At 34.5% G+C, this 15,621-nt stretch overlaps 1 protein-coding gene across 1 annotated transcript in view; it reads right to left on the bottom strand.

Moving 5' to 3' along the window:
- Nucleotides 1-4,133: 4,133 nt before the first annotated feature.
- The window catches only part of USP18 (ubiquitin carboxyl-terminal hydrolase), a 29,635-nt gene continuing 18,147 nt past the window's right edge, over nt 4,134-15,621 (bottom strand). Inside the window, exons 16-21 of the mRNA XM_051209373.1 lie at nt 13,897-14,444; nt 13,254-13,464; nt 10,328-10,783; nt 8,719-9,090; nt 6,671-6,851; nt 4,134-4,462 (exon numbers count right to left, since the gene is read on the bottom strand). Of these exons, the coding sequence (XP_051074826.1) occupies nt 4,410-4,462; nt 6,671-6,851; nt 8,719-9,090; nt 10,328-10,783; nt 13,254-13,464; nt 13,897-14,444 (1,821 nt within the window). The 3' untranslated portion in view covers nt 4,134-4,409. The remainder of the gene's footprint in view (nt 4,463-6,670; nt 6,852-8,718; nt 9,091-10,327; nt 10,784-13,253; nt 13,465-13,896; nt 14,445-15,621) is intronic.

Genomic DNA, 15,621 nt, shown 5'->3' with positions numbered 1-15,621 from the left:
TGGATTGTCGTTTCGCTTTGTAATATATTTGATTGTCTCTCTTACGACTGTTTGTTTGGCGGAATTAATATTAGTAAAAACTCATAATCCTACTTTGTGTTTACGTTTCAACGTGATCGAACCAATACATATGTAGTGTTCATCTGACCTTAAAGAAAATTTTCGCTTAGATTACCCTTGAAAAGAGTTGAGATAACCGAGCAGAAATTCACCAATAACTTATTGATTCCTTCAATCAGTTTGAGACGCTTAAAGTATTGATGGCTACCAATGTGAATGTAAAATTCATAACGATAACAAGATCAATCTAAGTTATCATACATCACACAAATACAGTTGAAGGAAATCAAAATAAGAGGCATCAAATTAGTAATAGTGTTAGTAGCGGGAAACTGGGTGAAACAAGTGAGAGCTTAATAGGAAGTATGAATAATCCGATTATTAGTACTTACTTGAAGTTAGAGAATGAACTGGACATCATTTATGTCATACATATAAAAGACAAATGCAGTCTTATCGCCCCGACAATTTTCTAGTCATATGAAGCCTTCAACTATCAATAATTGCTCTCGTACTAAACACATGGCATATATAAGTGGTTCCTTAAACGGGTAATGTCTCGTGGTTTGAGCAACTTTGGCGTTGATAAACTTACTATGCTACCCATCGCTATTCTCTAAATTTACAACCTTATCAGATGATTTTCCAATTTTACAGAGCACTCTATTTACGAAATAACCCTATTAACCTGGCTATCATTATTAAAAGCGTCTAGTGATTCGAAAGCACATGATCAGATACACTACTTATCTTCTTTCAGTGACCATACCCCATAACTTTAGTGCATCTTGAAAACAACTAATACCCAGTATACAAATACAGGTGGTGTAAGTTGGTAACAACTAAACATGACATTTTAGGTCGTGTAGCTCGCTTGTAATATAGCCACTAGCATTTGTGATTTAAGAATTCTAAGGTTCAAAACCATAAGCAATTAATCATTGAATTACTGTATGTAGCTGACTGGTAATTAGCTTTTAACTATGAAAATATTTCTCTAATGACTCGTCTCAGAACACTTCCTATATTGGCACAAAAACTAATTTGTGTGAAATATAAAACAAATGAATGGTTACGAAATTTAGATATGTTTTATATCCGTTAAATTGGAAACTAGAAATTAAGCATGCGAGTCTATAACATTATATTATTATAAACTTAGAAATTTATGAGCCAAAGTGCTGCTCATTTGTGTTTAAGAGATCTTATCTGTAAATTTATGAGCGTTCTAAATTGCACCACAATTTCAGATATTACTCAGTTTTTATCGAAAATGTTTGACTAACTCATTACTATATATATTGATGTTGTGGCTTAACAGTCCAACGCCTAGCGTTCGACTGTTGTGTTGCGATTCTATATTCTTGTTTGCTTTGGTAGTCGTCCGCACACACAATAGCTGTAAACATACTATATGAATTGTTTACGAAGTTTCATTCACACATATTTCTAGGCCATGTATTTACGCATAAGAAGTGTCAATAACTTCCTTTACAATTGTAGTCTCTAATGACCACATCACTTTAAATTAGGTGCCCTGACCAGAATTCTGGTTCCACATTTGAAGAGCGACAGACAAAATTACGATCTTTTTTACACTAAACTTCCGAAGCCAGGCTTCGTTGAGCCACTCATCAGTCATTTGAGATAAGGTAAATTCATTAAAGTTGCTGTAAAAATGAGCCAGATGATCTGTTCTTTCAGTAGCTCCACGCAGAATCTTTAGGAACTGATTTTTTGGGCCATTATCTTACTGATACCAGGCTTTTGGCTACTGGTGTCTCAAATGTTCTTGAACAACTCCCAGCTATTACCAAATTTATCTGTGCCGGTAACTGGTTATAGAAACCATACTTTCAGGTTCTTGCGTATACCTAAATTTAAAAACACTTTTTACACTAAATCTTTCACAATAGACCACTAAATGTAAAGAATTTGTTAGGAAATCATTAAAACCCAACACTGCTTTTTAAGTTGTGAACGAGAATTTCGCAAGTGTCAGCATATTTTGCAGTTTATCAGAAACAGCATAGTTAATTTCAGGTTGGATACTTTCTGAAATCAAGTCCATGATCTTTTAGTGTTAGTAAAGTATAAGGATTTCAAGTCATTTTCATCTGAAATAGCAAGTCGGATTCAGGCTTTTCATGTCCACGATGAACTAGGCTCTGGAAAATTGAAATATAGTTTATGAAGCACCCCTATATATTCCAAGCAAGCTGGCACTTATCAGAGCTGTCTGACCAGACTGTTACAATAAGTCAGCTCAAAACTACATCTTTCATACCCATTAGTGTAGATAAATGATTTGACAATGAGAACCTTTGTTTTACGTATCTTACTGATGGAATATAAGATACGTGTACTAATAGCAAAAATTCACGATGATTAATGTTTCCAGTTAGCCGTACAGCGTCTCGTACCTGAAGGTCACAGCAGAAATTAGGATAACACAAAACAGTCGATTTAGGCAAATAATGATAATGATGTTCTGGATTCGAGGTTCCCGAGTTAGATACTATTCAATGTTATACTTGTGGGACGTCGTTAATTAGTACTGCAAAATTTCCTTAATATCGCTGATATCAATGCAGATATTTGGAAACATCGATCCGGGCAACTGCTTAGCTCGTGATAAAGGACAGTATGTCAAAAGCCCACTAAGTCGATAGCTTAAGTGTATAGTAACTTACAGAATTTTGTAATCTATCAGGAACAGGGAAATGCTTTGTACATTCAGGTCGATGATGTTTTTAACGTTCTTTTTTCCTAACGAAATATAGAGTTTAGTGCAAACCCTTTCTAGTTATTAAAAAAGAACTTGTATTTTATAATTGAAACTTTCAGTTTTCTATGGCTTAATTGAAACTGTGATGATTAATTGGAGATTTCTCTAAGGGAAACAAAATGAGTGATCCTTAGTCTGAGTCGTGTTGGGGATGCACTTTTCATTGTTCCAATCCATTCCTTTTGTATTATATACATTTTCCTACTGTTCATTATACCATTATTACATCTTCATTTTATTCACTTACGCTTCCCGTGTTAATTCAACAAATAATTGTGGTAGGTTAAGATTTGTTTGTCTGAGTTGTTAATAAACAGTTTCATAATAGACTGTCCACTAAACTAACCCAATTTAGTATCAAGATGAATTAACAATTATATAGTAGCTTACTACCTATTACCAACATAATCCATCTAATATGTGTACCAAATAACTTAAAAATTTGATCTTTGTAATTACACTTAAGGAAAATGGTAGTTGAGAATGTCAACGATTTTCGATAAAATCCTATTCCGTAGTGTTACTTCTTATGTAATCCACAAACACCATACAACAATAATCATACCGGACAGTCAAGATACCAAGGATTAAGTATATAAGAACCTACGTTTGAAGGATATATGGGATTCTAAAAGACTCAATCAATATCAAAGTTAAAATCCCCAATACGAACGTCAAGACAGTTCTACTATACCGAGCTGAAACTTCGAGAACTATCACAAACATCATCAAAAAGTACATGTATTTATAACAATTTTCTACTCAAGATATTCAATGTCCGTTGGTCGGATACCATCAGCAACAGCCTACTGTGGGAGAGAATAACCAGTTTCCAGTTAAAGCGTAAACTAGGAAATGACGCTGGAGGTGGGTAGAACATACATCTAGGAAATAATCAAACTGCATCACGAGGTAAGCGCTAACTTGAAATCTTGAAGGGAAACGGAAAAGTGAAAGACCAAAGAACAAACTGTGTTACGGATTGAAGCAGACATAAAAAGAACGTATAGCAACTGGAAACAACTGCCAAGGACAGAGTATGCTGGTAGGCGGCCTATGCCCCTCTACAAGGGGTAACATGTATAAGTAACACAGTACATAATGAAGTGTACTCAAGAATGTGACTCGAGAAATTTAAACAACTAAAAGTCTTGATCCCACTGTTTATCTGACTAACTAATCATAATTAATGAATTAATTGGACATAATTATGCTTTTTCGTCTAATCGAAACCAGAGTTAAATTGTACGATTCAAAGTGTACAGTGAATATATACAAATATAAGTTTACAGATTCAAATCTTTGTTAACTAACAATTTTGAAAATAAAAGTAAACATGCAAAAATACTTGATTAGTCATAAGTTATTATAATTATGTCATAGATCTACGACATTGTTCAAGTCATGCATCTTTATCATTCAGGACATAAAATATTAGTAGCAAACAAGAAATACATGTATATATATAATCATTGGGTTTGGAAGATAAAAAAAGCAGGACAACAGGAAAAGTGGTTAATTAGAGTAGAGAAAAGACTGAAGCAATAAAAAAACAATCCGGTTAAAATTCAAGCAGTCGGGTTCCTTTGAATCCTGATTCTGTATGAATTGATTCTGAAATGAAAATGATGTATGTTAAGTAGTATATATATATATATATATATATATATATATATATATATATATATATATATATAAAGAATTCCAATTAGATAATTTCCACTGATATTTATGCATGACGTTAAAACTTGCGTTTAATGTGCCCATTTATTAACGATATATTTTTATTTATTGTCTTTTTATAATTATTTAAAATATCTTATACCCTTTTCTTTTTATGATTTCATCTTAAACATACAAACAACAATAATAATTTTAACTATCATGTTAAATATGTTATTCCCGCTTGTTTTGAACTAAACTTCATTGATTTGGGTATGTATTAAAAAAAGTCTGGCGAGACGAACCAATCACGTATAAGATAACAGGCTTCGGATTTTGGCGTGAAATTCACTCACCCATTTGGATAAAATAGAGTTTTGTGATTATAACTGATGTCAGTTCGTGATGAAAACCCTAAATATAATTTCTAACCTTAATCAACAACTGCAAATCATAGTTCTGATTCCTCACACAGGTTTATAATCCTCACTTCGTCTTGGTTATTAGGTGGACACTCTCAAGGTCAGTCTAGCGTCTCTCAAAGGTCGTCCATAAATCATAGTCTCGCCAAACGTTTTTTTCTTACAATAATATTACCATTTCAATAGTTGAGATCATGAGTGAATTGAAGCCAGGCCGCCATGGAAACCTGGAAGTACTGGACGGCCATTTCGTCCCATTATGGGACTCCTCAGCAGTGTGCATCCACGATACCGCTCGCGGGACTCGAACCCAGGACCTATCGGTCTCGCGTGCGAGCGCTTGACCACTAGACCACCGAGCTGGCATCTAACGTTGTTAATTTCCAACTTCGACTAATCCACGAAATTGAGCGACACATCCACCTTTGTCATCAGTGAGTTCCTATCTCACAACTGACCCGGTTGAACTCCACTGGTCACTGCTCACTAGAACTCTAGGATGTACATCCTCAAGCCAGTCACTATTGAGCATATGTTGATTAGTATCAGAATGGGTTTTGTGGAGATTGTAGTAACTTCAATAGTTGAGATCATGAATCTAGTTTCAACTGACTCATGATCTCAACTATTGAAATTACAATCTCCACAAGACCCCTTCTAATATTACTATTGTCATATTAGGTTGTTTGCAACTGGCGAGATGCTATAAAATACAATGAATTCATGTTATTTTGCAAATCTTGTTCTTTTTGCTTTATTTCAATTAAAAATTATTGTTGATAATAAAAAAAACTAGTGGTTAATTTTATAAACGTGATTGATATGGTGACGATCAACCCTATAAATTTGAAAGTTTTTGAATAACAGAGAGTGAATAGAAAACACATGGAGAATAAATGATTAAATCTATTCTCAAGTTACTCAGTAGCATATAGATTTTATCTGTTAAACCAAAAATTAGATTAACAAATTAATAGTTGGGAAAAATTCAAAACGTAAGTCAGTTTATCATTGTTATATTTTACAAATACACGTGACTGCAGAACAGCTATCAATATTTACTTAATTAAATATTCTGAAATGATGAGATTATGAAAATTATTCTTACATAACATAATGATTTCATGAAGATAAATTGACTAATGCCAAAATGCTAAGACGGAAATTATTGAATATTAAAGTTTTTTTTGAAAATTGGTTTCTGTTAATTTCGTGGATTGGTTGAACTTAGGCATTAACACCATTGGATGCCGTCTTAGTGGTCTAAAGGTTAAGCAGTCGCGCGCGAGACTGATAGGTTCTGGGTTCGAATCCCGCGAACGATATCGTGGATGAGCACTGCTGAGGAGTCTCACAATAAAACGAAACGGTTGTCCAGTGCTTCCAGGTTTCCATGGTGGCCTGGCTTCAATTTACCCATGATCTCAACTATTGAAATTCCTATAATATCCACAAAAACCCCTTCTGATATTAATTTATAATGTCATGTCCATTAAACAATGAATCCATATCAAATGACTATTATTTATATAAAACTGAAATTTCAGAACTTTAAACTGGTCAATAAACTAGTAGATATTTTAATGTTACATTCTAAGCAGGATACTTTGTATGAGATTTTAGTGAAAGTTAAGATTGAGAATTCGGTAACATAAAGACTAATCATATGAATGTAGAGAAAAAAATTAGAATAATAGGATGACATGAATAGTAGAAGCATTTTTGGAAAAAAACTTACCAGAGTTTGATTTACATGGACTATTTGATTTCAACTTTTGTGTCGTTAACTTAAATGTACCATTATCAAAACTTGTTCGATTAGGATTCCATGTTGGATCATCTGACCATAAATAGAGAATAGTCTTGGGACAAATACTTAACTCTTGTAATGTTTTCGTATGGTCAGTAAGTTCTAGACCCTGAAAAAAAGTTAGCGATATTCATAAAACACAGGACCTTAACAGCTTTACATAATTTGTTGCATAAATAGGCTCAGATGTAGTTACAATAAGTCATCTGTTAAGATTTCACAAATTCACTGAGATTTAAATAAGGCAATTATTAGACACGAAAAAGAAGAACCTGAAAAAACTCAGAGTATAAAACCGAAAAATGTGGAATCTACACAGAGATAGGGAAAAGAGATTCATGTAATAAATAAATATTGTATAGAACACTAAGATATGATAATACATATTGCATCCTCTATTATGACCACATGACATTCTGCCAAGGAGCTAAGATTATTTAAATATCATTATTTAGTAGCGAAGCCGCAAGCGGCTTTGCTCGCCATTTTGATGGCGTCATGTAATTGCAACCAATGCTCATCTATACTTTTCGGTGGAGTGGTAGCTAGCCTAGAGGCTAGCTCGGTTCGATACTTACTTGCAACAGAAGTTGCAACCAGCTTGCTAATATCAATCCGTTGATGGCGGTCATTTCTTTGGCCACTGAAACGTAAGGCAAGATTGGGGCAGACCAAGGCATGGTCAGAGTCCAGATAGGTACTCCAAAAGGAGCGGCAGTCTTGTACACAATCACGCCAGCGGTAGCTGATCGCGATGTAATCAATCTGAGTCCAGGCTTGAGATGCAGAGAGAGGACGCCAGGTGGCACATTGGCGATGACTGTGCCGGAGGTTAGTGCTAGCCAGAAACAGGTTGCGGTCTGTGCACAGTTGCAGTAGACGGTCCCCGTTATCTGACCTGCGACCAACAAGTCCCCATCGGCCACCTAAACGATTCTCTTCTGTGCCTAGACGCCTGAAATGAGCATTCATGTCTCCGGCTAGTACTACAATATCTGTCGAACGCACTTTCTGGAGAAAAACAGTTAGCTGGTGGTAGAATTCATCCTTGATTGCATCCGGGCTGCAATCTGTCGGGGCATAGGCGGAGATGACGAAAAGACATCGTTTCTCACGCCGATTTCTTCTCACTTTTATGGAACTTTCTAATCTAACAGCACATAACCGACTGTTAATGGGGATCCAATCGACTAGTGCTGCCTCAGCTCTAGCGCTTAGTGCGACACCAACGCCAGAAAGACCAGACGAAGATGCCACAGGGTCCCCGGATAAGCGCACGTAAAACAAGCTTTTCGAAGCGACAGATGGAGATCGAATTTGTAGTACTTCACCAGAGTCTTGAATACGGGTCTCGGATAGACAACAAACATCAATATTAAGACTTTCCAAAGACATAGCCAGCCCTATCTGTTGTCCAACCTGCGTAAGTGTGCGAACGTTGAAGGCAGCCAGTTTGAATGGTGCACGTGGTTTCAGAAAAACTGCTTCAGTCCTCGTATTCGGTGGTAACATACAATTTTCAACCGGACAGTGACTCGAGAACGTTTAGATAGAACCGAGTTTCCATCATAAGCGAGCTGCTATATAAGTCGAAAAATAAGGATACACAAAGTGGGAATAAAAGAGAGTGGATACGTGACCTGGTAAATAATAATAATAATGTGAACTGTTTGACTGGTAATCGAAGCGTGAATAGGATTTCAGTAAATCTCGTCACTTTCATTTTATTTGTGTATGGGCTGTGATACTGCCCGGGTGCCCAGACCGAAGCAGGGGCTTTTCTTAGGGGGCCACACCTCGAGCATTTGACCTAGAGGTCTGACCCACAAGGCAGTGGAGCATCGTAAATGAATAAGAATTACAAATGAACAAGAATAAATCATATTATGGCATTTTCCCCTCTACAAAAAAAGCACTTTGGAAACATGATTTCAGTTGTGATAAAGTAATTTACAAAATAATAATTATAACCTTACATTTGACATAATATGTTGATCGGAAGGGATAACACCTAAATTTTGCATAATTTGTACTTTCACATTAAGAAGAGTATCACTACTGTTCACTTTGATCAATAAATCTTTAGGATTAAAACGTTGACGTGAAGAACGTCTAATATAATTTGTAGATGAAGACTCTAAATGTTGATTAGATAATTGACTATTTGTATTATCATAAAGCACATGTTGATGCTGATGATTAGATGATGGAGGTAATTGGTCTATTACACTAGTTTCATTATCTGATGAAAGACGTGGAGTGATATCTTTGCTAACAGAATTGGATAATTCTAAATTATTACATCGTTTATTGAAATAATCTTTTATTTCTCTCACATTATCCATTTCCTAAATAAAGAATTTTTCAAAAAAAAAAACGATAAGAAGTACAAGAGAAACTCATAATGTTACGTGAATTTGAAAACCTTTGTTTCTTTGATAAATTTAGATAATAACCAATGAAAAGACGAAGTTTATCAGAACAATTTAGTGTACTAAAGTAATGCATTTCAGACAGTTCGATCACATTGACTTGTAAATGACATAAAAATTCCCAACTCCCCTCAATGTTCAAAGGCAAATATATTCACGCCAACCTATCCTTGTAGTATTGTTTTGTTATTCAGAATGGCGTGGAGCGATGGGCTGCTAATTATAGCGTATGATTTTCAAACCTTAAGTACCAAGTTCGAATCCCGCACATCCTACTTCGGTTAGGGCAACCAAGTAGTATTATTGGTCCCAACACTTACAGTATGGCTTATACTCAGTTATCTGGTAAGTCAGTCAATTAATTGATTTTTCTAGAGTGCTGTGGTTCATATTGTTTTGCTCCTTATTTTCTTTTATCTCACAGTTTGTCTGGTTTGAACTTTTATTTCCCATAGATAAATATCTTTACAAGTTAATGTGCGGTTCGATTGTTTGAAACAAACTGTGGTGATATATCATAAATAAGATTCATCTCATTGAGTTAAAACAATTGAAAAGTAAAAAAAGATGGAAGCTGTTAAATTTATTGTTAATTTATATTTCGATTTTCCTTTTCAAGAATTAGAATATTTAGGGTATTTTAAGAAAGTTTCACTTATAACCAGAATAGTATTATAAACATTAAAGAAAACAGATGTTATCAAACAAGGTATCATTTATAGTGGATGACTTTAGTCGAAGAAAAAAAATCATAATTGGGCACTGAATTGCATGTGACACAAAATATTTACAATTTTATTTAGGAAAACCCTAAAATTATTAAATAATAAGTTATAAAGCAGCACGATTATTGCTAAAGCAACGCAGTTTGCTTGTAATAGCACATACGGAGACTTATTAAACACGATATTAATGGTTAGTTGGCGTGGAGAGAACGTAAACTAACCACGCTGAAGTTTGCTTCCTTAGGAGTTACGACACTAATGTTGACAAAACATGGGGTTCCTTTTCGTTAAGTAAAATTTTACAGCCCCTTATCCCCATGCCGCATACCTACCATAAAGCATTCGAGTATTGTACTTGAAAGTCTGACATACGGTGCAAATACTAATTTCGGATCGACTGTCAAAACCCGTGTCTGTGTTGCACCAACCTGATCAGAATTGTTCGGAATTATGATGTCAGTTGTTGGTTGAGCACAAATTTCTGTGTCAGTTTGAAAATCCTGTGGCACACAATTCAAGGATTCCTGAACAGAGGTGAGTTTTGACTGGACGCAACTACTTAATGCTTCATCGAATCCAGATACCAGACGTATACGGATTCTAGCATTATTAAAAATCTGATCACTGATTATCTCAGGTTGACAATTTGGGCATAAACTGCCATAAGATGATGGTTCCAATCTCCACTTCAGTTCAGAATCATTCTGTGGAAGTAAATACATCGGTGGATAGAAAGTTATTTTTGTCTCCGGTCCATCATGATCCAAAGGTATTTCGTTTTCCTTAAAACGATGGGGATATGCGTGTGACAAGACATCCCATTCATAAAAAGTTAAGGGACACAATATTGACTCATTTATAAGAGCATGCCATGTTTTTAGCATCTGAAATTAATTATTAAAAACAAGAAAACAAATGTTAGAAATGAATTGCCGAAAAAATGCAGTAGCATATATATATAAAAACAACTAAAAGTTCGCTTCAAATAATGAAGATTAAATTAAACTATGAAGCGGAGCAAAAACGATATATATATTTCAATAGAAATGGGTATAATTGTATATGAGGATTTTATATTGATCTTATGTCTGTAGGATGGTGAATTTAACTGATTACAGAAAAGAGGTAACTGGAGGACTAAAGGAATTTATACCCTTTTGGTTGAAACACCTATTAGTGATACTGTTATATCCGGACAAAGAATAAGTGAAAGGTAACGGCTAGGATCTATTTATGAATTATTGTTATGTATATTCTTTTGTATAACTATTAAGTAACCATATCATATGTATATTCATATTCCTTTTATTATGGATTTTATTTGAACTATTGACTATTATTATACGATTTACTATTCTTAAGATATTTTTCATTTATTAGTAACAGTCTGTCAAAGTCACTTTCTGGCTTGATCTTTTACGATTATTATTTTCTGTTCTATGGTATGACGCGGTTTGGTTTGTTTCTATATAAACCCAGTATGTTTAAAATATGATTCGTATAGCGGAGGCTGATATCGGCGTCCTGGTTTGAACCGGCTGGGTTGGGAGAGAAGCTACTATCTCAGAGGACCAATAGGAACTTCAGGCTGCTCGTACTGGTTTGTGCATCATTGGTTTGGTCGTATAAGTCGGTGTCTAATAGGCGACCTCATCACGTGTTATATTCGCAGGATATAACAGATGCCATTAGTGATGTTATTCTTTAGCTTTTGATTAAATGTGTGCTAGTGAAGTCGGTACTCGATGCGTAACCAGTGTAATTCTTCACACAAGGGTAGTGATAAAAGTCTCTGTATCGTTAGTCATAAACAACGTAGTACCCAGTGTAAGAACATATAAACTCATATTGATCCACTAAATCACCACAAAACGATAAATAAATGAGTGAATAGCAGTGAGAAACAGTAAACGTTGAGAATATGGTTAGATAAGGGACGAAATAAAAATATATAATAATACTTAATCATAAGTTCTAGAGAAAGATAAAGAATGAATCTATCCGCGCTATTGTGACTGGCTTAGAACGATGTCATCCGAGTTCTCCGACAACTGATCACCAAGCAGGTAATTTACATCTACCCACATGGTTTAGACAGACAGGTAGTAATTAAATGGACTAGCGTTACATATCGGTTTGGGTTCTGTTAGCCTTTTTCAAAACGAATCCTACACTAGTTTCAAGGTAGACGGCGGCAAGTGAACTTGTAGAAGAGTAACGGGGAAGCTTATTACGTATGAAACATTTGATAGTATCCTCGCAGGCACGGAGTGAAGTAGTGGCTGGTTAGGCTACGTATGACATTTCTGGAGATAGTTTGCAATAAATTTTGTCCAGAGCTATGTACTTAGGTCTGTATGTGTGGTCGAATTATGATATACAGTATACCTAGTGAACAACAGAATAATTTGTACATGGCACATTGTATAGTTGACTGATAAGAGAGGACGAGTTCTGACTAAATGTGCTGTTAATCAATAATTTATTCGATTAATTAAGAGACCGATAAGAAGAGAAACGGTAGCAGTAAAACAAGGATGGAAGACTTTCCAAGCTGATATTGCAACGACCTTCCCAAATCTTTTGGTAACGAAATAAATACACCATCCTTTCCCATGAACAAAGAAAGATTTAGATGCTCGTGCCACTTTTACCTTAAATACTTCATTTTAAAAACTTTATGTGTTGCCATGTACAGATCATTTTAATTGGAAATTTCCATTTCATGAACCACTGGACAAGCTAACAACATTATTAAAATAGCTTATTTAAGAGCTCATCATTACTGAAAATTTCAGTTCGAATTGAAACATTTGAACTGACTAAATGACTGCTTTCTTCTTCCCGACAACTGTGTCTGCGTGTAGCCATTCTTGAAATATATGCAACAATTAATCATGTCATTTTCTAATATTTGACTCTTTATGCAAATATCGAATAACAAGCAGATTTAGTTGGGATTCTAGAAATCAATACTACTAACGCATATTATGCATATGAGCTTTACTTGTGAAGGATAAGTGTACCAACAGATTGTTTTGACCTAGAATTCAACAATTCAGAATGTTTTAACCATTCATTCGTCGATTTTCAGTAGACTATATACAAAATAGATTACTTATCCAAGATGATCCCATTTCATGTCGATCTGTTTGCTTGATAATAATAATAATAATAATAATAATAATAATAATAATAATAATAATAATAATAGTAATAGTAATAATAATAATAATAATTAACAATAGCATGTGAAAAGGTGTACATGGGTATGCTTATTATGATCATTTAAATAGTTTTCATTTCATTGAAAGAAAATCAAACAATAGAGAGTTGTGACAATTAATTCATTACTTGGCCATGTTCACAAAGCACGCCATCTGAGTTAAAGCCAGATAATAGCGAACTAGGTAAATTATCTGCTGTTGGATTTCGAATAAATTTTCTCCATTGTATAATAAAATTCATTGGAATCAAGTAAAGAACATTGGTATTTAAATTATTTAATTTCTTATCGGCATCTGTAGAATGACCGTTTAAATTTTCTGACTTAGAATTATTGACCCTACAAATAAATAAGCGACATTAGTAACTAAAAATGTATTAGAAAAGGTTATATAAATGACAAACGTTAAGGTTAATAGTTAGTTCCTGCTTCGGTTTGGGCACCCAGGCAGTATTACAACCCTCACAAGAATCAAATGAGATTTGTGTGGCGCATATGTATTTGGTACCTCCTTGTACCAATATCTATGTGTTAAAATAAATAATAGTTAGTTAGAGGTAGTCGCTATTTTTGGTTGGTTAAATCTGAACTTAAAATTGAGACGATTTACCTGGAAGAAGAATGTACTTCATTCACAAAATTTTTAAAAAAAATCCACTGATACTTACGCACATCAAAGAACTAAACTAAATTTATAGGTAAGTGAAGTGAAATCATCATCATGGGAAATAATAATTTATTTTATCAATTTAAAAAAAGAGTGCAAATTACCCTTCAAAGTTAAATTTGCATTCGCTTAAAGTGTCTTCTTTTATATTTACAGCTGTATTTACTGTTTGACCGGTAGAGTGTAAAAGTCGCATACGTTGAACATTTGACAAGAATAAGCCAGGAAGCATTTGACGTTCACATAATGCTCGTTTTGTCAAGTCATTTTGTACTGCGTTACATTCAGAACAAGATGACTCTGATTTATTGAATATACTAATGGAATTGATAGATGCATTATTGTTATTGTCATAAGGAATATAAATAGGGAATGTAGGAATCTTTACACCAGGAAATAAATCGACTAATTTATGCCAAAGTACGGCTGGTAAATAACGTGTATTTTCTGTACAAATTTGACCGTGAGGACAAAGAATATCATGATTAAATGTTGTTTGTGTATGATGGCCAGTTGTTGGTGACTTAGAATCATCATCATAATCAGAGTAAAAAGCTCGTGTGAAATGACGTGCAAGAGTTTTCCATTGACGAAGAGATCTCTTACCAATTAAATAATATCCAGGTTCAGGATTCAAAGGAATCGAGTCTGTCTTTAAAAATTTAAAGGAATATATTAGCATAAACTTAAAAACCAGAGATGATAGTAATAAACTATTTTAACAATGTATTTTTGGAAATCCGAAGCATTTAAATGAAGTACAGGCTCAAGTCCCACAGATAGCCAGTGATACCATCTGACTGCTTAAACCAAAAGTAGGTGAGACAAGTGGTTGAAAATTGCAATCATATTTATTTATTTGAACACAGATATTGAGACAAAGGGGCACCGAATACATATGTACCACACAAGTCACTTGAATTGTATGTGGGCTGTGATACTGCCCCGGTGCTCAGACCGAAGCAGGTGGTTTCCTTAGGGGGCCACACACGGAGCATTCGACCTGAAGGTCTGATTTACAAGGTAGTGGAGCAACGTCAGGAGATGCAGTCCCATGGCATCCAGTGACCAATAATTGGTTCATATACCATTTGTTCCCTCAGGATCCTGGAGCCCATGTGCCCCATTGACTTAAAATCAGGGTTTGCCAACTCCCCTATGTGGAACAATATAAATCGAAGTTCATACACTTCGAATGAACACAGAAAATAGTAGTAATCTGTTTGGATGTGTCGCCAAGATCACTACTAATTCACTTTCCTTTCAAGGTACCCCGAAAAGTATCCTTCCACAGTGTGAGCAGCTGGGAAGTGACAACTTCCCATACACGTCTAATAGTACAAGAGGTCTAAAGCATAGTCAAAAAAGGAATGTAGTTGTATCGCGTTTCTAATCTGTTAGTATTAAAATGAATTAAACCCCAAGGAATATGATAAGCTTGAAATACCGGTGATTAAATATGCTAAACTATGACTTAATACTATACTTAATGTTCGGCGATCAAGCCTAATTTATCATATTCAAAAGAATGCAAAAAAAGGCGAAACATGCAATTATAACTTTAAACTGAGTCTCATAAACAACAAGAAAGACAAATTATTGTACCTGAACGTCCCATGTAAAGTAATTATTGATAAATAAAGTGAAAATTATACTGATTACCTTAGAGTTATTGAACTAAGATTTGACTAGGTAACTAGCTAAAAGAATATGTCAATAAGTTTACTAAAATACACTAGCGAAACGTTCATCAACTAAACAGTAGATAAAAAATCATTAAAGAATGCATGGAAAGAATCATATATTTCAGTAATTTTAAAAAATATAGA

This window comes from Schistosoma haematobium, chromosome 1 (genome assembly GCF_000699445.3).
Source record: "Schistosoma haematobium chromosome 1, whole genome shotgun sequence".
Taxonomy (NCBI): Eukaryota; Metazoa; Platyhelminthes; class Trematoda; order Strigeidida; family Schistosomatidae; genus Schistosoma; species Schistosoma haematobium.
The sequence above is the reverse complement of the archived record's forward strand: the minus strand, read 5'-3'. Positions and strand labels throughout refer to the sequence as shown.